Raw genomic sequence first — 24,017 nt, forward strand, 5'->3', positions numbered from 1 at the left:
GACCAGGGAGCCACTGGGGCCCCCCGGGCTCTTGGGGAGTCTGACTCTCACCCCTCCCTGAGCTCCAGCCTCAGCGCAGAGGTCACCCAGAGGCAGGGCCCAGCCCCGGGCCCCCTCCTGCCTGCACGAGATCTGAACGGACAGGGTGACAGAGCTGGGGAGTCCCCTGAGAATGTGGCTCCGCCCCGGCACTTGACACGCAGAGGCTTTGTCAGCGGGGCTGCTGCGAGACCCGCTCAGGGCACCCGGGCTGGTGGGCAGGTCGGTCACACTCCTTCGCTTCACCAGCTCCCAGGAGACGGGAGGGCTGCCAGGGGCGGTCCAGGAAAAAGCATCACCTGCGGCGCCCTGGGCACCAGCTTCCCGGGGCGGGGCCGGCGCCACACGTGAGACCTCCCAAAGCACGGTTTCCAAAGGCGGGGGGGGGGGGGCTCGCACTGATTCTTAGATGATGGCAGGAACTCGGGTCCACGGGACAGATCGCCTGGAACTGACCGGGAATGGAGGACCGGTCAGCTTCTACAGGAGTCTTCCAGTGGGTCAGGGAAAAGAGTGGGCTCCGGTCTGCAAGTCCCGGGGCGCCTCCGACTGGCCTCGTGGGGTGGGCGAGGGAGCTGCAAGGCCGAGCTGCTGGGAGCTGACTCCACCTCCTTCTCGGGGGCTGTGCAGAGCAGAGCAGACCCCGCCTCCAGCTGAGCACTGCTGATGTCTTTGGGGGAGTTACACCCCAGTAAACTTGAATTTCAAAGAACACATTGGGGTTTTCTGCTATAATTATGTTTCATGCAACATTTGGAGGATGCTCATGGGAAACATGATTTGTTGTTTACACGAAATTTAAAGGGCACCCGACATTTCTATTGCTAACTGTGGGGACCCTGCCGCATCCATTTCAAGCCAAGACTAGTTTGTGCTTAGGCTCATACACATGACACCCCAAAGCCAACCTCTCCCCTGCCAAAGCAATAACCCTCAAAGCAAAACTTATCTTTTTATCTCTATATGTTTTTTTAAATAGATCTAAAAGTTTCAAATTTTGAAACATTTTTAAGATTTTTCTTCCTGCAAGTCCTCCTAAGCGAAGAGTGCAGCACGCCACAGGCACGGCCGCTGGGAGATCTCCAGGCAGCACCCTCTCCAGAGCGGCCGGCGCCAGCCTCGTCGGGGAGCGCGCAGCGGGCAGAGCAGAACTCAAAGGGGGCGGGTGCTCGGAGAGGCCCGCCCGGGCCGCGAGCCCAGGGCGGTGGCGGACACTCGCGTGCCAGAGCGCCGCTGCACGGGACACACGTGCCCCTCCACAGAGACCGCACCCACCATGACATCGGCGGCGAGAGGAAAGGTGCTGATTGCACAGCACGCCCGGTCACCGGGGGCGGCCTCCTCCCGGCCCTTCCGCCGGGTCTCTGAACCCGGGCTGGTCTCCGGGAAACGTGGCCCACCGCCCGCACCCCGGCATCCGGGGCGACTGGAGCGCCGAGGCCGGGGGTAGGGCTCTGCACGGGGGCCAGTGAAGCCCGAGCACCTCCCCAGGTGTTTGAAAGTCAAGTTCATCACTCTGATCAGAAGTTACTCATACGACACAGCGTGGTTTTACAGTGGTATTTTATTTCACAAAGCTATACAGTCTGAATGACCAGCTCGCGATCCGAGACAGTTTCATGTTTTGTCACTTAAAATGGCGTGAGTGTCGCAGGGCGGGGCGACCTCACTGACAGAGACACTGCACTGAATCTAGCGAAGGCGGGAACCACCTGCCGGCACCACGCAGGTCGCAGAGTGGCTCCGGCCGCCGTCCCCCGCCCCCCACAGCAAAGGGGACCAGGAGCTAACAGTGCCTAGAAAACTCAAACGGCCCCTGGGGCCCACTTATTACAAAGGCCAAGCTTGTAAGTGATTAATCCACGATGCTCTGAAGACAGTGAATTAAACACAAGGCCCAAATCTGGTGAATCTTCTCACTTCCTCTTCTTGGTGGAATACAGTTTTTCTTCGAGCGGGACGGGGACAATCCCTTCACACTCCTTCACTTCCTGGGTCAGAGGGTGCTTCATGATGTTAGGTCTGATCACGTCAATGTCTCGAGACAAGTGATCCATTATGCTGTGCACACTTGCTGTTGGTGCATAAAAATCCACCAAGAAATACCTGCAATAAAAGAAACGTTCGTGAATTCCTGCGTTCTGAAATAGCAAGTGCCACTTGCTATTACCACACGGCCACTCTTCTGGTTGATGCTTTCACCCCACTCCTCCCAGGCATGGCGCCCGCCCGCCCGCGCACAGGCACGGCCGACCAGCTGCCCAGCCAGACGGGAGTGCAGCGGCCCACCCAGCCGTCCCCACGGGCCTGCAGAGGAAACCTGAGTCCGGACGCGCGCACGGCGGCAAGGGCAGCTTGTGACGCTGCGTGTGGCGGGAATCACTGGAAAGCGTGGTTCGGGTGGGGGTGCGGACACGGAGTCCGCTGTCCAACAAGACTGAACTCCCCGGCAAGCCACCGGCTGATGTTTTGCGTGTGGAAACGTCTGTTAGGTCGTCTTCCAATCTCCCAAACGGTGTTACAAGTGACAGTGCACCAAGGAGACACAATCAAGACCGTCAGCTACACGTCATAAGCCAAGAAAAAAATTGAGGCAGGCCGGGGGTTGCCCAAGACCCCTGCACACTCGGAACTGACGGAAACGACGGCTTGGCAAGTTGCTCCCTGCCCCACGGAAGGAAGCACACATCCGGACTCAGAAGCCCCAAGAATCCCAGATGGGAACCCAGAGCGGCCCCACCAAGGCACATTATAATTAAAAGGCCGAAAGTTCAAGACAAGAAGAAAATGTGGAAAGCACACAGGGGAACCCCCCGTGAGCCCATCGGCAGGTTTCTCGGCAGAAACCCCTGCGGAGACGGAGCAGGCGAGGACGGCCGCTCCCGCTGCCCCACCTTTCCCTGGGGGCTCCCGCCAGTGCGCCACGGCCAGAGAAAAGACACGGCGAAGACGCAAAGCTGCCTTTATCTGCAGACGTCATGACTGGGTCTATTTTAAAAAACTGAAGAAATTTATAAAAAGATACTAGATCTGGTAAATTTAGTAAGATTATTACATACAAGATTAATATACCAAAAAATCAACTGTATTTCTATATACTAGCAACAAATAGCCACACCTTGACATTCAAGAAGACATACAGGGGTCAGTCTGGCGAGAGGTGTGCATGCCCTGCCCCTGGGAACTGTGCACCGCCGCTGACCGGCGCGTGCGTGCGAGGGACTGCGGACACGGGGGGGGGGGGGTGGGAGGGAGAGGCCCGAGCGTGCGAGGGACCACAGACACGGGCGGGATGGCGGCGCAGCGGAGAAAGGACGGTCCTCTCGGCACACGGGGCTGCAGCTACTCCACACCCACACGTAGTAGCACACACACAAGAGTTAACTCGAAAAGGAACACAGACCCAACATAAAACACAAAGCCATAAAATCAGCAGAAACACACATAAAACCCTCTGTGGCCTTAGTTTAAGCAGATTCCTTAGATACAACACCAAAATCAAACCCATAAAAGAAAAAAAATGGTAAGTTCAACGTCACCAAAATTAAAAGCTGCTTTTTGAAAGACACTACTAAGATAATAAAATGATAAGCCACAGACTTAAATCTGTAAATTGCATGTCTGATAAAGGACTTGTTTCTAGAATATAAAGAACTTAAAATGTTTGCATTTAAAAAATATTTGTAAATGGGTGTGAAACTTGCACAAGCACTTCACTCGACACACAACGGTGAAGAAGCACAAGAGAAGACGTTTCATGCCATCTGTCGTGGGAGAGACGGAAGCTAAGCCACAAAGAGTCGCCCGCGAGAGCGGTCAGAGCCGACCGGACGCCCGACGCCGCACTCGGCGAGGATGGCGAGGAGCGGCACGGCTCGCACTGCCGGTGGGACCGCACAACCAGCCACTGATCAGCCGTTCCAGTCCGAGGCGTTTACCCAAGAAAACTGGCGCCTGTGTCCACACAACAACCTGCGTGGGAACGTTCATGGCGGCTTTACTTCTAATGAGCCCAAACTGGAAGCAACGTGAACACCCACCGGCACAGAAACCGGCACACCCGCAAACGGCACACTCCTCAGAAACACAAGGAAACCACTGGGAAATACGAGGGACGAATCTCATGGCCGTTTTACTGGGTGAGAGAAACTAGGGTCAGAGGTGGGTCAGATTCTAGAACATACAAACTAGCCCATCAGGAAAGAAAGCAGATGGGTGGTGGCTGGAGGCTGGGGACAGGGGCGCGACAGACAAGCTGTGGCCCGTCTGCTGTCTGCCAGCCCTCCCGCCACACACACCGCCCCCCCACCACGGCGGGCAGTTTTTCCTCGAACGCACATGCACCCCCCCTCGAGCTCCAGTCTCTTCCCTCACCTGCCGCCCACCTGCCCGGAGGGCCGCACGCCTTCGGGCGGTGACGGAGCCCCGGGCTGGCGGTCCGAGGCAGGGTGCCGGAGAACTGCCGTGCACGACCCAGGGGCCGTGGAGGGCAGCGCTGAGCAAGGGCGTGCCGCACTCTGGGCACTCAGTGACCCGGCTGTCACCACGGCCAGCCCCAAGTGCTCCAGGTCCCCCCACCCCGGGGGGAAGTCCACAGTGGCCCCTTCTCCGTGCGCCCCGCCCACCCATCCTCACGGCCCAGGACTCCGGTTCCCCAGTGCCCCGTGTGGGGTCAGCAGGCACCGCGTCGTCCCGCCTTCTGGCCCGCTGCCCCCCAGAGGCGGCTCCTGCAGGCGGCTCCGGGTGCGGACAGGTCTCCAAGAGAGCGTGTGCCTGCGGTCGCCAGCCACCAGCTCAGCAGCCGCAAGCCCCCTCTCGGCCTTCCTGAGCGCGCCCCCAGCCCTGGCCCACACCGCACCGTTCCCAGAAATGCACCCCAAGCCCCGGGTGCTGCTCTGCGACAGGGCTGGAAACGACACGCAAGCGTGGAAACGGGAAGCCAAATGTTACCAGAAACCTCTTATGTGAGAAATTACAAGGGAAGTGTCCACACAAAACTCCCTGTCAAAGTGCCTTTCCGCCGGTCCACAGCCCGAGGCAGAGGCTGACGGGACGCGAAAGCCGACTCCGCGGCTGCTCGCTCAGGACGGGAGAGAGGTGGTCCGGCTGGTGTGGGCCCCTCTGCCCGGCACCACCCAGGCTCCGGCAGCTCTCCGCCCCCTGCTCCTGCCCGCGGCCTCTGTTGGGCTGTGTGAAGGTCAAATCCTCAGCTCAAGGTCACTCGGCTACTAAGCGGCCACAGCCAGGATCCCAACAGAGCGGGTCCCGACTCCCAGACACATGAGGCTGCAGACAGCGGCGGGGCCGGCGGGTCACAGGGTCACGGGACGTCTGTGCCGCAGAGCGCCCTGAGGGCAAAGCCACCCACTCCTTCGTGCCGCGCAAGAGGGAGCCGGCAGCGCCAGGTCGCGGCGTGACAGGCCAGCCCCAGCCCGCACGCCCCGGCTGTCGACCACAGCTCCCGCTGCGACCCAGCAGCCAGCCCTCGGCGGGCCTCTCAGGAGCAGGGGGGAGTCCCAGAGGAAGGCCTGGAAGTCCGAAGCCTGGCTTCTGGAAGCTCCTGCTCGGTTTACTTCCTTTAACGTCCTCTGCCTCCCCGCGCCCCAGCCGGGACCCTCCTCTGGCAGCCAAACCCCACAGAGCTCGGGCCAGGATGCCCACGCGGCTGTGCCCACGCGGCTGTGCCCACACCACAGCTGCGACAGTCCCCTCGTGCTCATCACCTGCTGGTCTGAGCCTGGGGCTGGCGGGCGCCAAGACAGCTCTGACTGCCACGTCCTTATCACAGCGCGGAAATTTCCACAGCAGGGCGACCCCACCGCACGGCGGGGGAGACGTGGCTCGGAGACGCACGGCCTCCTGCAGCCACACTCCCAGCTGCCAGCGGAACTGCTTGCCTCCCCCTCCCGGGACACGAGTGGTCTCTCCCACCCCAGAGGAGGAAGCGGAGGCCTGCGGAGACCCATCTGCCTCAGCCGGCCAAGTCAAGGTCAGGGGTCCGTGTGGCTTCCCCACACAGGGTTGAGGGCGACCTCGACCCTCCCGGGCTGCTGCCAGTGCACATGCTGTTCTCGCCTCCTCATCGTGGGCAAACCCCACTGGTCAGTTAACACCCACTGTGGGCGAACCCCAGCCGGAGGCCAAGCAGACAGAGGCACAGGTGGCCTTGACCTCCCGGCACGGTCCGGCAGCCGGGGGAGGACTCCCAGGGTGCTGTGCGCGCAGAAACCTGGGCCCACGCCCTGCCAGGTCTCCCGCCCCCACAGCGCACAGCAGTGACGCGGGGGCCACGGACAGCCAGCGCCCAGCTGCTGGGCTTCCCTAATGACAGATGGCCTGGGGACGAGCGTGAGACTTTCCACAGACGGGGGGGGGGGGCACAGCCCCGCATCTCCGTCCTCACACGTGAGGGGAGCAGGGCCAGGAAACCGCCCCTCGCAGCTGCAGGTCTCGCAGCTGCAGACGCCTGCAGGGGCCCTCCCCCGCGTCCTCCCCCAGGACAGCAGAGCCCTAGCAGACCCGCCCGAACAGGAGCCAGGTGGAGAAGCGACCTTGACACTCCCCCGGCACCCCTCCCTCCACGCTGCCGGAGGCTGCCATGGAGAAAGCATTCTGAAATTCGGATGAGCTGCCCTTCGAGGGGCCAAACAGGGCTGAGTGCCCGCAGAGGAATGTGAGGCCCTCTGCCCCACCGTCCCCTGGGCCGAGAAAAGGGAGGAGCCCTTTAAGGTGCGTCCCCCCCTCCCCCCCAGTGTGGCCCTCACTGGGCGACCCCTCCGCCCAGTCGCAGCCCCACAACGCAGCACCTCCTTGCCCGCGGAGCAGCAGCAGCACTGGGCCTCCGGGCAGCGCCAGCGCGGAGGCAGTGGCGGCGAGGAGCGGACTGGCCCCGGGAAGGGGAGGAGGCCCGCGCAGGTCCAGCGCAGTGACATGTGTGTCCCCTCACAGACGCCCGTGCTCCCGCGCTGGATGGACAGCGAGTTGTCTCACGGGTGGAATGCGCCCACGCAGCCTCCGAAACGGGAACCTAACCCGCATTCGCATCTCTTAGACGCACTGACCACCACCCCCTCCGCCACCGCGGCTGGGCCCACACAGTGACCTGAGAGGACCCAGAGGAAGGGCCCCCCTGGGCCGCCTGTGCACGCGGGGACCCCCACCCCAGCGGCGGTTTCGCAGGGGAGCCCGTGGCTCTGTTCCGCTCCCCTTCCTCGGGGCCCTGACCCTCGGGGCCCCCCAGTCGGTCGGTCCGACACAAACCACACAGACTGCCCGGGGCTGCCAGCCCCCTCGGGCGCTGAGGGGGGAACGTGTCTCCCCGCAGTGCCCCCAAATGCAGAGGCTGTGCGTGGTCCTTTCTTCGCTTGTCTCAGCCCCGTGTTGACAAGTTTCCCGGAGAAAGCGCCCGCCCGAATCCGAGTTGTGTTCTTTGTCTCTGTCTGTCACAGTCTCGCACTCTCACTCACAGCCTCCCCTGCCCCCGGCAGGCGAGTGGAAATTTCCACTGGAGCAAGCGCTCAGGGCTCAGTGGGTGGGGGGGGAGGGGAGGGGAGGGGCTGGAGGCCGCAGCGTCCGGGAGTCTTCTGGAAGAAGGCAAACACACCCACGTGGGCGCCAGGTCCTGGCCTGTGCCGGCTACCCCTGGCCGGCTCTGGGCTTCTTGGAGGCTGTGGAGGACCCCCCGCCCCCCGCCACGGCCCTCTGCGTGCGAGAGCCCCGTGCCTCTGGGCGTCCGCTGGGACTCACACAGCTGAGCAGTCACTGACCAGTCACCAAACCTGGTGCAGAACCCTTACGAACCCGGCCACTATACAGGTGCCCTCACGGCCACTGCAGCGCTGCCCTGAGAGCCCATCGTGGAGTCCACACGCAGAGCGGGGCCGGGGCGCCGGCCGGCCCTCATGCCGGCCCTCGTGCCGGCAGGCATGCGCAGAACCGCAGGCGAGCTCGCCCACGGGAAAACTACAGAGGAGCATCAGCCTCCCCCGGAGAGGGTGCCAGCTCTCCTGGAGTAAGATGCAGACGTGTGTGGGGAGCGAGTCAGTAAAATTCCACTGATGCACCGCAGACCCAGTTACTCTCACCCCTCCGCGCGCCCGCAGACAGAGGGGCGTCTGAGACACAGGCCGGCGGGCCTTCGCTGCTCACACCTGCGCCCACGGCGCCCCCCTGCAGGCGGCCCCGTCGCACTGCGGCCGGGCCCCACCCGGGGACACAGCCGCAGCCGGCCCGGAGCGCCTGCTCACACACACGCACAGGCCCGACGCGGGACTGCAGGCCCCGGACCCTCCGGATCCCTCGCCTGCACGGGCGACCCCTCGGCCCCAGTCCAGCCCCGTCTACTGGAAAGAGGACCCGAACCAGCACGTGCAGCCCGGGTGCGACACTAAGGGGCTTCCGGCAGGGTGACTGCCTCCAGGACCCCAGCAGGTCTAGGTGAGCACCCGGCCCTCCCACACCCGCCACAGCACCCCTGACACTCCCAGGAGCACGGTGAGCACGCCCCACCGCGCCTCGCCCTTTTGGCAGGCTGACGAAGGTGTCGGGGGAGCACGGGAGGTACAACGGACAGAAGACCCAGGGGTCCTGCAAGAGACCACAGCAAACGCAGGGCTGAGAAGGAACCCCAGTCCGTGGACAAACCCGCAGCCCCAAGTCCTGCTCCAGTGCTCTCCAGACACTGCCCGGGGACAGCAGGTGGGGGCGGGGCCAGGGCCAAAGCCTCCACTGGAACGTGGGTCCAGGAGACCCAGGTGTCCTCAGCACCCCAGCCACACGCAACAGGGGCACCTGGTCAACAACTCTGTGTTCCTAAAGTCATGTCACCTGGGGGACAGCTGACATGGCAAGGGAGGTCTCCCAGAAAACAGCCTTGACCGGCGACAGCGGTCTGAAACACCACCCCTGCCCTGGTGAAGGTGACCGGCCCAGGCTCCACTCCGCTGCCAGTGGCGAGACAGAGCAGCACTTTTTTCAAGTCCTCATCCGAGGGTTTATTGACTGGTTTCAGTGGGGGGAGGGGGAGAGAGAGAGAAAACACACCCAGCAGCTGCCTCCCGCATGTGCCCCGACCAGGGATCAAACCTGCAACCTGGGCACGTGCCCCGACTGGAAGCCGAGCCCGCACCTTCTGGCGCACAGGACACTGCCCCGACCACTTCCACCGCCCGGAGGCAGAGCCGCGTGCGTCTCTGTGGGGCCGCCCGGGAACCTGGCCGTCGTCGTGTTACGTTGTTCGGAGACAAAAATGGCTCCCAGGTGCAAACGACAAACTGACAGATACATGACTTCAGTGTCACCTGTTTCTGAAGCCGGGACTGACCAAATTAAGATTTGCACTAAAACGACCGTTTGTGTTTTGTTTTGTTTTGCACGAGCTGCGTGCGTAGACCTGATGCAGTACTAAACACCAGGTACCACTCTCGGCGCAGCCCCCCTTTTCCTCAGATAACCCTGAAACAGCCGGAGCTCTCCTGCCCAAGCACTCCCCTACCCGCACCGCCCCCCCAGGCCGCCGTGGCGTGTGCGGCAGAGGTGCGTCTGGGGAGAGGAGGAGCGGGTGGGGGAAGGGCAGAGACAACCACCCGACAGGATGGGACGCCGCTGCCACAGAGAGGCCTGGGTGTCCACCTGGGCCAGGTGGCCCCTACTGTGCTGGGCCCCTGCCCTTTCCTTAATTTTTACTTATTGATTTTACAGACAGAAAGAAGAAGGAAGTGAGGGAAAGAGGGGGCAAGGGAGAAAGAGAGACATTGATTTGTTGTGTTGTTCCACTCATTGACGCATTCATTGGTTGATTCTTGTATGTGCCCTGACCGGGGATCGAACCTACAACCTTGGCGCATCAGGACGATGTTTGAACCAACTGAGCTGCCTGGCCAGGTCCCTGTTCACTTGAAAACTCATTGAGATCAGCAACCGCAGCCATCACAAGACCCACCCTGAGACCCAGGAGCAGTACCAGGCCACACTGCTCGTCCCGTCAAGTGTGGAAGCGGCAAACGCACACACCAACAGCACCGCCGCACACGGCGGGTCCTCGGAGGGCACCGAGGCTCCGGGAGCCAGCTGTGCTCCGGCTGTCACTACCCGGCCTCGGGGTGCAGGCCAGGGCCCCGTGGAAGCGACAGACAGCGCACACCTCCTGCGGGCTGGGACAGGGACCCCGCACCTGACCGGCCACACGGATGCCGCAGTTTTCACTAAGGCGCATCCGTGTGACTAGCGTGGCACAAACCACACTTCGGAAAACATTACCTTACAAACCAAATAAACGCTGACACCGATTCAGCCCAGAAAAACAAGCTGAAAACAGGAAGCTCCCCGACAGGGGCCGGCACCGCCCGCCCCGTGTCTCCGTACAGCGCGTGCGCACACACGCTTTAGGAGTGCGGCTTCTCCTTGGCTGGGGGGTCCAAGAGAACCGAGGGCAGAAACACCCCTCACGTACAGAGGAGCTGACGGGCAGTGGCCCGGAGCCCACGGGGCACACGCGCCGTGTCGGGACCCGGAGCCCACGGGGCACACGCGCCGTGTCGGGACCCGGAGCCCACGGGGCACACACGCCGTGTCGGGACCCAGAGCGCGGGCCTCCTCCCGGCCCGGCGCCAGGTGACTTCCGGAACCTGACCCTGTTCCGCCCACAGAAGAGCACTAGCCCCCAACCCTGCACTGCTCGTCCACAGAGGCCCGAAAACCAAACACGTTAGCGCAGAGGGTCTCAGCGTGAGGCCCGCAGACGGCAGCGGCAGCACGCCCCGCCACCCAGGCCCCGCGAGAAGGGTGCGTGGGGAGCGCTGGTCACACCCACGCTCCACGCAGGCAGGCGCGGCCCTCCTGCCAGGAGCCCGACTCCCCCCGCCCCCACTACCGCCCCCTGCCCTCCCTCAGGGACCCTGGCCGACCGGCCGTTCCTGACCCGATGTGTGCACGCCTCTTTAAACGTATGGGCAAAAGGGTTCACAGCCTTGCTGTTAAGGCCAAACCCCTTCGTGGTTAAGTTTTAAAAAAAAATGTTATATACACAACCTCTATCCCTTGCTGTTACTGTGACTCTGGAAGAGAAAGAGACGCTGTGTGTTTCATGTTGCCTAGCAACACTGGAGGCACTCTCCTCAGAGGTGTTCTGGAGGAGCAGAACACTGGCACAGAACCCGGTGAGGCCATCGGCAGAGAAGACGGGCAGTGTGGGCCCCGTCTCAGGGTGAGCCTCCACCCGGGCCCGCCACAGGACCGCACCTGCATGGGGGCAGGTCACGGGCTCTGCACAACCACATGCGACACCCAGAGGGTCCACAGAGTGCCTCTCCAGAGCGCATCTCCCGGGGCCCCCGCGCCAATGTGGACGGGACCGTCAGCACCCGAGGTCAGTGTCCCAGGACGCAGGAACCAGAGAAGCTTTGTGACGAGCTCAAGGACACACTGCCGCCACCACAGAGAGTTTGCCTCCTGGACCCTGTCCGCCACCTGAACTACAGACCCCGCCCTCCCCCCATCTCCTACTCCCAGGAAGCCCGGCAAGAGGAGATTCTCCCCCCAGACCAGAAGCCAGGTGCACAGAAAGGACACCCCCAGGGCTTCAAGAAGCTTCGTGCCAACTCAACGAACTGGTCTCAAAAGAATTTCCATAAAGGATCATTTGAGGAAATTGCTATCTACTGTGAGAGAAAATTCCATCACAAAAAAATTGTGACTGGTTGAGTAGATAAAGGTAGATTAGGCTGCCCTGGCTGGTGTGGCTCAGTGGACTGAGCATCGGCCTGCGAACCAAAGGGTTGCTGGTTCGATTCCCAGTCAAGACACATGCCTGGGTTGTGGGCCAGGTCCCCAGTAGAGGGTACGCGAAAGGCAACCACACATTGATGTTTCTCTCCCTCTCTTTCTCCCTCCCTTCCCCTTTCTCTAAAAACAAAATCTTTTTTTAAAAAAGGTGGATTAGGCTACATTAGGTTGGATTAGGTTCTCATTGTACATTTTGCTTGTTATCTGCAACCTGCACACGTACGAAGAATGGCTGTGTCTGCGAACAACGCGCCCTCACCGAGGCGGTTTCAAGGCCAATGTTGCAGAAGCGCCCGGGGAAAACCATGCTTAGGTTGACAAGAAGGAGTCCCCCACAATCGAAAGCCCCTAACGCCGCTGCCCCTGGCACGGCCTGTGCTCGCACGGATCCCACGGTCGGGGCCGGTACCGCCCACCGCCTCCCGCCTCCGAGGCCTACTGTCCCCTGGCTAAGCGCCCGGGAACCCCCCGGCAGGGCTCGGACTGTGAAGTTACGCCAGTCTCTCAGGAGAATTCATCAGAGAGCACTCCTCCCGGGGCTGAGCAAAGGCGTCCCTCGGTGACGGTGACGCGCCGAGACGCTCACCCTCCTCGGCTGTGCCGCTGGCTGTGGGCCGACATCCGGTACGGCAGTGCGCGTTCGCCCAGGCTTTCCAAGCCCCTCACCACCGCCCCTCTGTCCATCAGGGCTCCGATCGTCCGTTTCAGGGCGGCGGCGGTCTCCGGCTGTGTTGTTTTGTTGTTTGTGAAAAAAAAAAAAAGAAGAAGAAAGCACATCAGAATCAAGGTAAGAACTAGAATGATTAAGTCTGGTCAGGTCTAATCACAACAGCTCTACCGTTAGAAAGCTTTGGGTAGAAGCAACAGAAACTATTTCTGGCTGTCTTACAGTTTTCAAAAAGGGAGGGAGGGAGAGACGGGAGAGAGAGACTGACGGTTACTGCGAAGCTGTGCAATAGCTCACAGGTGCGAAGGAAAATCTGAAGAGCCGGGCCTCGGAGGGCTCAGGGCCGGAGGGTTCGGGTCCGAGCAGCTCCAGGGCTCTGGGAGGCGGGAACTAATGGGCGGCTTCCTCACAGCACCGCAGCCAGGAGGGGTCAGCGCCGGTCACTGCCAGTCCTTGCGGCCCGTGCCTCGGGACGGAACTCCAGGGGAAGAGCACCCTTTAGGCAGGACGCTGGCCATACCCCCAGAACCCCAGCCGGTGGGAAAAGCGGTCACCACCGCCTCCCCCAGCAAAAAGTCGGGAGACTGTAACCAGGAGTGGAAAAGGACGACTAAGACCCAGTCTCTGCCCTGTGGAGCTTACAATGTAACAAAGGGGCTAACACGGAACACCACGCAAGATGACCAGAGGGCAGAGCACAGGAAGGGAGCGAGGGACCGAGGGCTCCTGGGAGGTGAAGGCCCACTGAGCCGGAGGGGGGGGGGTCTCCGATGAAGGCTTGCTTAAGGGAAGCCCTGGGAAACGACCACGGGAGACTGCCAGAGCGAAGAGCAGGCGCCCAGGGGAGGAGCCAGGCAAGAAGCAGATGAAATGAGGAAATGGCCAGGAGTCCCTCTGCAGGAGGTTCAGGACCAGCGAGGGCTGGGAAGTACGATCACAGGGTGGGAACAAGGACGCAAATAATAAATGCCCACTATAAAAAAATTCAAACGATATGAAGTCCCACCACCCAGAGATAAAGTCTTAACACGTTTTGATAAATCTCTTTCCAGGCAGCCCTCCGCAGACGCACCCACAGAAAACTGTCAGAGGGGCTCCTGCGAGGCGGGGGCGGTGCGGCCGAGGAGGCCCCGAAGCACGGGGGTGGGGGCGGCCGAGGAGGCGCACAGCTGCAGGGAAGCCCGACGCAGCCGGCGGAGGACAGGGACACGTGCATCTGGCTCGGGCGCGCCAGCAGAGCGGGCTGCACTGCCCACGCGGTGGCCTCTATGGGAAACGCTCTCCAGAGCAGGAGGCCACCGAGGAGGGTGTGGGGCGGGAAGAAAAGGTCAGCAGAACCTCGGGGAGCACACACATCTGGGGGCTGACGAGAGGGCTGGAAGCCAGAGAAGCAAACAGAAAAGGTGCAAGAATCCAAGGGACGCCAGGCCTGCCTCGTCGCAGAGGCGGGGGACGCCACACCAGGACACGCGGAGGACGGTGAGGAAAGGAAAGCCCTGGCTCTGGGGCCTCGCGGGCTCTCAGCAAAGCGGGCTGGCAGGTGGGACACAGGTCTGCACAGCAGACACAGAGTGAGGGGAACGTGCCGGCACCAAAGGGGTGAGGCAGTGTGAGCGACGTGTTTCAGGGAACAGAAGACATGAGCACGCTCGTCTGGTACAGGGAAAGGAGCCACGCCAGGGGGATACAATGTCACATGCAACAACAATGACAACGGCGGCAGCTGTGATTACGGGGTGACTGCTCTACGCCAGAAATGGTCCAGGGTTTACTGTTGCGTGTGTCATCGTGACCGAAACACGACAGTTTGCAGACTTGGAACCGGGGCCTCCGGGAGCCGCCAGGACTGGGAGGAGCGCCGGGCAGCGGGTGCACAGAGGGGCCGGGCGAGGGCAGGAACCCGGAGCAAGTTGGGGTGGGGGGCGGCGACGCCAGGGGACACCTCGGTGAGAAAGGGACAGAAGTGGAGGGAGGCGAGCAAAGAGCTCCTGAGGTGCAGGAGCGAACCAAGGAAACGCTGCCTCCCAACGGCTGGCCGCGGGCCGAGCGGGGACGGCAGAACACTGTCGCGCGTGTGTCCCCGGGAGCGGAGAAAGCCCGCCGTCCCCGCCAACTGCCTCGCTCGTGGGTCCTCCTGACGCGCCGTGGATGCACCCAATGTCAGCGGAAGGCTTAGAAATAAACTGGTCGCCTTCCTTGCATATGGTAGCCCACTAGGGTTGGAAAAGTGCCTGCTGAAAACTGCTTACACATTTAACCAACCTTAGGATAAAACAAAGTCCCTGAAGCCAATAAAAACGGGCCGGAATCCCTCCCACGGACACCAGCCAGGGGAGCGTCGGCCTGTGGTGCCCACCCGTGACCGTGCACGCAGCTTTCCGCGGGCGGCTCCCCTTGCACCGCATCGCACACGGGCGTCTCTGCAGCTCCGCAGTCGCCTCGGCCCTGGCAGCGGGGCAGGGTCTCGTTCCACTGAAAACGCCGTTTCTTTACCTGGTGGCGCGTCAATCAACTGGTGATAAGGTGGGCGACCGATCTATCCAAATAGTAAGAGGATTTTTTTAAAAAATCCAACTTTGATTGATTACTACCAGTCTTCTGATTAGCCACCCAAATCACACATTTTAATTTTAGTTTGCACTATGAAAAAGGAACCTATCTCAACACCTCTTTTGTCTTGCTTAAATTCCTACTCGAGCATTTATAGTATAAAGTAAGGGCTTGTGAAAGAAAAGATTTTCTTCTGCTCAAAAAAAGGGAGAGCCACCTAGCAAGAATGTAACTTAAGGCAATATCTGAACATTCTGTTTGACTTCGGTAGGTCGGGCTCACAGCGTGGACTGCCGGAACAGACGCCTTCACTTCGCTGTGCCTCCCAATTACCCACGAGTCTGAAAAAGACAAAGGGGGGCAGAAGGATGTCCTGTCCATCAGGGAACCCGCTGGTCCCAGGTAACTACCTCATCACCACGAACCACACCGGGCCCAGGGCCGAGTCTGGCTCGCCACTTGTCTGTGCCAGTGCAGCGCTACAGGGACTCCTGCTGAAGGCAGACCGGCAAGGACAGAGGTGACCCCGAGCGGCCCGCGGGCCCACACCACCACTGCTGGCTGACTTCCGCACGCCGCGCCACGTGGGGCCGCAAGCTCACGCACATCGGTGGGACGTCCCGGTCACCAAAGCATCTCTGCAAACTCGCAGGTCCATCTGCTGAGCTCACGGCCTGATCAACCCCGGGGCCAACTTCAACTTCCTCGTTTGGTGCCAACTACAGAGAGATCTACGACAATGGAAGATCAAAAACACGTGTGCTCACCCCAACACGGTGTTCAACATGACACCCAGGGGCCGTGACAAGCAAGTGGCCTGGCCATTGCAGTCCCACTTGACGAAGAGGTTTCAGTCCCACCTGCGACAGGCCCCTCCCCGGCCTGGCACCGGAGAGCAGCTCTGCCCCGCCCGGCGCTGCCGGGCTGGGGACTGCCAAGCCACGGGGTGGAAACCCTGAGCGACTGCGAACGGGCCCCAGGAAAACCGGGCTCCGGCCCCAGCGCCCTCACTACAGGGCTGGTGAGACGACCCCGAAGGGACCACCAGACCCACCAGCGCGTGCAGTCTGCACTGGTGTCTCCCCGTGCGCCAGCCCAGTGGCTTCCAGTGAGTTCTGGCCTGCACATAGCCACGGGAACCACGTGCACATCGCCATTCTCAGAACACCGTGGGGGCGCAGACCCCTCTTCCCACGCACGTCTGGCCGACACCGCTCCTCATCCCCACCACCCCGCACTGCGCCCCCTCCACCGGGCGCCCTCCGGGCCACTCCCACTCTCACTTCTGCATGTGCCGAAGCTGGTGCCAACTTTCCGATACCTTCCATCACCAGAACGCAGGCTTCAGGGGACCAAGGACGGCTGTCGGTCTCAGACACAACTACATTCCCGAAGCCTCAACAGTCCACACCACGGGGCAGCGCTAGGAGCAGCTGTTAGGTAAATAAAGGTGTCACCTGTACGTCCCTAAGAGGATCTCTTGCTTACTCACAGTTGCATTTTTTCGGGAAGAGCCCTAAGTTTCCAAGAATCTCTGATGCAATCTGAAGCCACTGAGTATACAGAATGCAGCTCTCTATCAGGGTGGAGCTGTAACACTGAAGCTAAAGTGCAATACTGGTGTTTTTCTCTTTACTTCACACAGTGTCGAAATGCTGTTAATACTAACATTGTGGTTGGAAAGAATCCAAAATTCATCTAAATATGAAACTAAATATTTCATCTATTTCAAAAATATCAAGTTCAAATATATATAAACATTAAGCTTACATACTTCTAATTATTTGCTGATAAAACACTATCCAAAAAAATCATACTAAATAATACTTTAAAAAATTCACCCTAGAGACAATTAAAATCAATTTTTGATTTTAAAATCAATTAATTACTGAAGCCACTGGTATTCAGTCTACAAAAGAAGACTTGGGGAAACCCCAACAGCTAACTTACTATCTACTGGGTAACCATGCAAAAAATACATATTTTTTATTGCCTACAAGGGTTAACATGGACTCAAAGGGTAAAAATGACAGGGAAACCAACGGAGCCTTCCGGGGCAGCGGAAGCCGCTCTCTCAGAGCTGCAGCCAGGACGCAAGGCAGCTGCCCCAGGCAGCCCCGACCCGAACCACCAGCACCGCAGGGGCCCAGAGGCGTCCTACAAGCTCCAGGGCCGGCCGGCACCACTCATCACCCCAAAGTCACCGGGAAACAAAGCTGGCTTTCCAGGGACACGACACAGTGCGAGGCATGAGGAAGACATTGAGGACAGCTGAGTTTATGCTAAGCCCACCGCTGTTTCACTCAAGGTTGCTTTGGTGACGATCCCCCGAGAGGGTCCCTGGGAAGCCCCGGCTCCCACGCCACAGTTTGAAAACTGCAGTTCTGGAGATTCTAATGGGCAAAGTCTCTGTAATAAAGGCGAGAGCACAGGGACGGGAAAAATAAAAGACCATCTATCTCCACTTGCCCCCCAGAAAAACCCTCACTCAGGGAGGTTATTTAAGCCGAGGATTCATGGAAGGCCCAGAAACACCACCAATGGTCAGTGACTAATACCTAACCTAAGTAAACATATTTCTATCCCAGAAGATCATCAACCAAATGACCTTGGAAATTAGACTCGGAAATGGCTCTGAGCCAGGGGCCCCTGGGTTCACCCCATATCCCTCTGACACCCTCACGGTCCACCAGGAAACAAACCCCAGAGCAGCCACGCTCACTGGCGCGTGGCATCCGCCGGCGCCTCCGCTGCCTCCCTTGACGGGAAGCTGCACGGACGGCTCCCGGGACCGGGCAGGATCCGAGGAGGGCAGAGCCAGGCCAGAAAACTGTCTGTGAAGACGTGAATGACTTTCCCATTCTCCGTCGATCTCTTGTTAAGCTTTCATTTATTTATTACAAGACAGGGGAAGGGAGGGAGAGAGAGGGGGAGAAACCCTGACCAGCTGCCTCCCACGTGGGCCTGAGCAGAGACCGGGCTGGCAGCCCAGGCACAGGCCCTGGTCGGGAATCGAACCCACAGCCCCTGGGCTTGTGGGACGGCGCCAACCCACCGGGCCACACCAGCCAGGGCCCTTCTCCTGACTTGAAGATGTAAATCTCAATTCCAAACTTCATCTCCTGCAACAATGTCCTTGAAAATTACGGGATGTCCCCGGAAAGTCTACCCGGGGACTCAGAAAGGAACTTTAAAAACAGGTTCTGAGCGCCCACCACTGGACGCAGCAGGCCTGGAGGGAGTGCCGCCACGAGCGGACTCGGGGAAAACGCGCCAGCGCCGGCCCCGCCCCCGCCCGGGGCACTGCGGAGCCCACCTCGAAAGCCCTCCCGGACGGCTTCAACGCACGTTTTTATGACAGGAGCCGCCCCTCTGCCTCCACGATTTGTTGAATCAAGAGCTGCAGTCCTCCGGGCACTTAAGGATTAAAAATGTATTAAGCACATATGTATTTTAAAAATTAGGATAAAAACTTATGAGAACAAGTGTAGAACCCTAAAAAGGGCACATAAATACAGGCTGGAACATGGCTGCTTCCTGACCCGGACTATTACGCGCCGTTTAAGTCGTGGGTGACTAGGAAAGTGACTTTTACATGTTTCCAAGCGTCATCGACAGAGGAGACTTGAGAACTTGGTGCTCCGTCACTCTGCCCACGAATCGCCGTTTGTAACAAATGCGGAGTACCTGCAGCACAGGCTTAAAAGGCATGAAGAGCGGGGCAGAGGACGGGGGGCAGGGGCACCGACACCCACGAAGTGAGCAGCAAGGCAACAAACTCCGCGGAGCCGTGCACACGGCGCGCGCCCCCGAACACAGGCGCCGCGAGCGTGACCGCGTGACGTCAAACACCGCCGAGTGGCCGTCGGACCCCCAGGGGTCCTTTCACGGCCGGGGCCCCGGGAGCCGCCGAAGCCGTGCGTCCCGCGGAACCGCTCACCACTCACGGGCCTCCTTCCCACGACCCGCTCTAGGTGGGCCGTTGACGAGGTGGGGGCCTGGGGAAGGGCTGCGGGCCCCGGGTGCGGACCTCGGAGAGGATCGGGGACAGCCCGGAAAGGACTCCGCGGCACGGGTGGGCAGTAAGAGGAGGCGTGCACCCCCGCGCGTGGGCGTGGGCGTGACAACTGAGCGGCCTCCGCCGCAGCGGCCGGACACCGCGCGTACCAGAGGGATGGCGGAAACGCGGGAAACCACCGTCTGGAGGAATCACTTCTCAAGGTCCGACCCACATTCACCTGGGAACGGGCCCCTCGAGCGTCCTCCTCAAGGCCAGGACGCCCAAGGTGCTCGCCCTGAGCGCCACCTCCAGGAGGGCAGCCCGGGGACGTGCGACACAAAGCCCCCGCTGGGGACAGACGTGCGGGGCAGCTGTGAGGACCGCACGGGAGTGACAGAAAGAAGAGGCGGGTCGGAAGGCGGGCAACGCTGAGGGCAAGACTGACGGCAACGCCACGTGCGCACTCGGGAGGAGCCGCAGTGTGGGACGGCGGCTTGGAGAACGTGGGCGTGGCCAGGCCCCAGTCAGTCCGATAGGTGGACGGAGAGGGCGGGGCCAGGCCTTGAGGGGCGGGGCTCCAGCACCCCGGAAGGACCGGACCGGAAGGTCAGGTCTGTTGGGGGTGGAGTCAGCGTGGGCACCGTGTTCTGTCAGGCAGAGACCACTGCCTTCCTCTACTGGAGGCCATTTTTTGACCAGAACGTCAAGATTCCAGTGTCTTCACTCACCTACGCCGGTAAAAAGGTAAGCCTTCCGGAGGGCAATTTAGCAATAAACGCCAGTTCAAACGCGCACGCCCTCGCCGCACAGTCCCTCCCGGGAGTGCACGCCGGAGACCGCGGCGCCCCGCAGAGGTCGGCTGCGGAGCCGGTGCGGTGCGCGGTTTTCACCGACTGCACCAGTACAGGCGGCCGTCAGAAACAGGGTGCCGGTCCGTACACCCCGACACGAAAATACTGTGGTAAAGGATCAGCCCCGGCTGCAGTGCCTCAGGGGACTGAGCGCCGGCCTGTGGCCCACAGGGTCGCCGGTTCGATTCCCAGTCCGGGCACACGCCTGGGCTGCGGGCCAGGTCCCTGGTGCGGCGGCGCGTGCAAGAGGCAACCACACACTGATGTTTCTCTCCCTCTTTCTCCCTCCCTTCCCCCCTCTAAAAATAAATAAAACCTTAAAAAAAAAGGAAATCAGCATGCTGCAGGTTTTTCCCCAAGGGAAAAAAGGACGTGTACACCCGCGAGCGCGCGGCAAACCGGTTCCAGCTCCCCCCAGGCAGCACCCTTCCTCCCCTTGTCCTGCTCTCCCCTCCATCTCGCAGTGAGCCGCGGGGAGGTGTTTCAGACACGAGCGCGTCTAGGGGCGAGTGGAGTTTAAGGACAACTTCTTCCCGCAGCCCGTGCCGCCGCTCCCTCACGGTCGGTGCCACAGCCCGGGACCGCGGGGTCCCGGCGCCGACGCGCTGCCTCGGCGTCTGGAGCGCGTCCACCGGCTCCGCAGCCCCATCGGTGGCAACCGGCCAGTGGTTCCCCGGGAGCCCGCGGTCGCGCTCCAGCACCCCGGGCCGCTGCAGCTGCTGCGCTCTCGGGCGCCGGGGGAAAACTGGACTCTGTGGGTCAGGAGCCCAGAAACCACTGGTCCTGGAGTCAGGGCAGACCGATGAAGCCAAGGCCACGAGAAAAACAAGAGCAGGCCAAGTGCCCACAAGGGAGATTTCTGAGACCTGGGAAATATGACATTGGAACGTGTCCTTGAAGGTCAGTGAAGAAGACGAGGAGCCCAGAGAAGTCTGGAAGAGAAAAGAAGGCGGAGGAGCGAGAGTCCAATGACTGCTGAGTCCAGCGCGGAGCGACGCCATGGCAACAACAAAGCACAAACAACCCAACAGAACCCGCGGTGTGGCTGGACTTGCCACTGGGAGGGCAGTAGACGGCGGTGGAGTAACTTCAGCTGCAAAGCAGGCTGCCTGCCTTTAAGGCGTAGCCTGGGCGCACCTTCACCCTAAATGCAGTGGCATCCGAGGGACCCTTCCAGCCAGTACACGCTCAGGTGTCAATACCAGCATTGGTAAGGAAAAGCTATGAACAAATAAATCTAAAGCACTAACCCACAGAATAAGGAGGAAGTCTGGATTACAAGAGATACAACTTTGCATGAACCCACCAGGTGTCAGTTACTAGGTGCCTAGGTTAACAGTAAATCTGTGTAGTTCATAACACAGTTTTGTTTCTTAACTGACCCACTTGTATCTGAGGTCCCAAGTCAAACAGTATTATTCAGACGACAGTGTCATTCGGACGTCGTCTAAGGTCAGGCTGGGGAGCTCCCTGGCCCACCCTTTCCTGACCTGGTGAGTGAAGGTCAAGGCCACCAGGTGCTCCTCTAGAGCACCCGGCACCGTCTGGCAGCGTCTCCCCTCAGAGCTCCTGCTCAGCTGGCCTGGGGACTCCAAAGCCCTGGGCACTACAACTTCTTAAAGTGCCGCAGGTGCAAACAAAGGCGAGAACCACATTCTGGTAGGAAGCTGCCTGGCTTCTCATCACCCCAAAGGCACATGATGCTGGCTGAACTGCACGTTATAAAGGGTGCTCAGCGATCTCCTCTAATTCAAGGATCATAAAAACACCGCTTTGCTCACAGAAATGACGGAGCCCTCCCCAAACGTGAAACAGAGAAACGACAATCCCGGCAAGGGACTGACTGCTTGTGCTTCATGCTGCTCCCACAGCTGGAAACAACGCCCAGCGTCCTGTTTGGAGGGCATCCCAAAATCCACCATCCTCTTTCTGGGAGCGCTCCATTCCTACCCTCCCAGCTCCCTCCAGATGCACATACAGATGAATAAAAGAAGATGGGAAACAGAAAGATTGGCAGGAGTCCTGGTTACTATGGCAGCAGGTACATGAAATGCCAAAGCTCATGAAACGGATAGCGAGAGCAGGAGTCAGGTGGCCATCGGCGAGCTACCTGTCTTGCTGACTGCTCTCCCTCATGCACAATTCAGTTCCCTGCCTGCGCCTGATATTTCAGCCTCCTCAGGGAGCGGGAGGCCACCCTGGAAGGACAGGGAGACCAGGAGAGAGAGAGGAAGACTCGGCAGAGGACTTTGATGGTAGAGACCAAAGTGTTGTTAAGAAAATTCTGTTTAGATCTGGTAAGTCTTCTAAGCATCAGTGCGTGGGTTTAGCAAAAACGTCAATTTGTTGAGTGAGAGTAATTTTTTTAAAATATGCACCATCAGAACCAGAACCTTGGGCTGTGGAGAGTCAGATTTGCATACACTGTTGAATGCAGACCAAAAGGGTATCCCCCCACCAGGCCACTGCACGCTACTTAATTCAAGGGCTGGGAGGAGGATGGTGCGCCTTAAGGGCAGGGAGGAGGAGGGGATACAAGCAGAGGGACCAGAGGAATCAAACCTGGTAAGGTTCAGCTACCTCCCACCAGTGTGCCTCTCTGTAATCCCACATGCATCTTGAATTACACGTGACGTCATGCAAGTGTCATTGTTCAGAAGCACACCACCTTCCCTAACCAAGCTCCTCAAGGCACAATCTTACTCATCTTGACTAGAGGCTAGACATGCAAAGAACCTGGCACGCAGTGGGTTCAACTAATGTTTGATGAGTACATTAAGTCAAAGAATAAATGGGAAGATCTCTGAGACATGAAAGTTGCTAACTGTACTTAATTCCAGCGGCAGGAAATATCGGATTAAACCAAGTCATGAAATTCAAGAAGCTCTTCATTGCAAAGAGAACAGCAACTCAGGGATGAGGGGACAGGTGGAGATGCAGAATGAAGCTAATGCACAGCCTGTCAAAAGCAGACATGCTATTAGTGCCAGGAGTAAACAGGTAAAAGGTAGAAATGAAAAGATACAGTGGAGACTCATTTATACTTCTGAGGAGCTTTGGCCTGTAATAATTAAAAAAACAAAAACAAAAACAAAACAGTGTTCAACTTCTAGAGAATACAGGGAATATTACAACAATGAAACCCAGACTGGAAAAGCTATGAAAACCTCTGGAAACTGAGTCAGCAAGGGCCATGCAGACAGCAGGGCTTGGAAGAGGATCTGCCACAGGCCGTGACAATGAACTCCCACGCTAGAATCAGGAGAGTGAGGCCGAAGGCGCGGCGGCCCTTGCTGTGTTTGACTGATCTCTCATCCCCACAGCCCACCCTGGAGTGCTACAGTATGCAGAGGCCACGCACAAAAGGGGACATCAGTTACCTCAGAATTGTCCAAAGTCCCCAAAAGACCCAGATGGCAAAGGGTCTGAAATCTATGCCTTTTGCTGCTCATGCTAGATAACAGAGTTATGCTGAATTTTGAGGCTTTATATATTTGTCCTGAATATTTAACTTCAAACACACAAATGGAAGATACTACAGAGGCAGAACTCAGGACTATGGAATGAGAAGTCAGAGGCAGGTTTGGTGACAATAAGAAAACCCTCAAAAATCCGGACTGTGTTCCAGTGGAATGAACCTCGTGGGCGAGGGGCTGACGGTTACATGGATGCTCGCCTCACAAATCTGAGCTACTTGTATGTGTGGGGGCCATACCTGCCAATGAGCCTGCTGGCTGAAACTTGCTGGGAACCCCACCGATGCCCCCACGGCATGTGCAGCCTCCTGCAGACGCCCGTGAGCACAAAGCTGCAGAAAATTCCGGCCCCGACACCTGCGTTCGTTTCAGCCGAGGTCCAACAGCTGGCGCTCTGCCTTCCCATCTCAGTGCCCCCCCCACCCCGCCACACCTTACACAAGGGTCCTCTCCGTGGCCCTCGCGGTGCCACGCTCTCACATGCTGGGCTGTGTGTGACGTGGCCCGAGTGTGGTACTCAAGTGCTGTCCGGTGTCCCTACCTGCAAGGAGGCTGTGATGTGCTTTACAGGGACAGCACGTGTGAGGCAGGCTTCGTGCAGGCATGGGCTAGCGTGCTACTGGCCTGAGCTCCGTGTTTCCCATGAAGAGTGT

At 59.5% G+C, this 24,017-nt stretch overlaps 1 protein-coding gene across 2 annotated transcripts in view; it reads right to left on the reverse strand.

The window, feature by feature from the left end:
• Positions 1-1,585: 1,585 nt before the first annotated feature.
• Positions 1,586-24,017, reverse strand: part of MRPS6 (mitochondrial ribosomal protein S6) — a 54,897-nt gene continuing 32,465 nt past the window's right edge. For both annotated transcript variants that reach the window (XM_045852644.1, XM_045852645.1), the window contains exons 2-3: positions 12,407-12,546; positions 1,586-2,145 (exon numbers count right to left, since the gene is read on the reverse strand). In XM_045852644.1, the coding sequence (XP_045708600.1) occupies positions 1,956-2,145; positions 12,407-12,546 (330 nt within the window). In that variant the 3' untranslated portion in view covers positions 1,586-1,955. The remainder of the gene's footprint in view (positions 2,146-12,406; positions 12,547-24,017) is intronic.

This window comes from Phyllostomus hastatus, unplaced genomic scaffold (assembly GCF_019186645.2).
Source record: "Phyllostomus hastatus isolate PE091 unplaced genomic scaffold, TTU_PhHast_1.1 phas_contig_948, whole genome shotgun sequence".
NCBI lineage: Eukaryota > Metazoa > Chordata > Mammalia > Chiroptera > Phyllostomidae > Phyllostomus > Phyllostomus hastatus.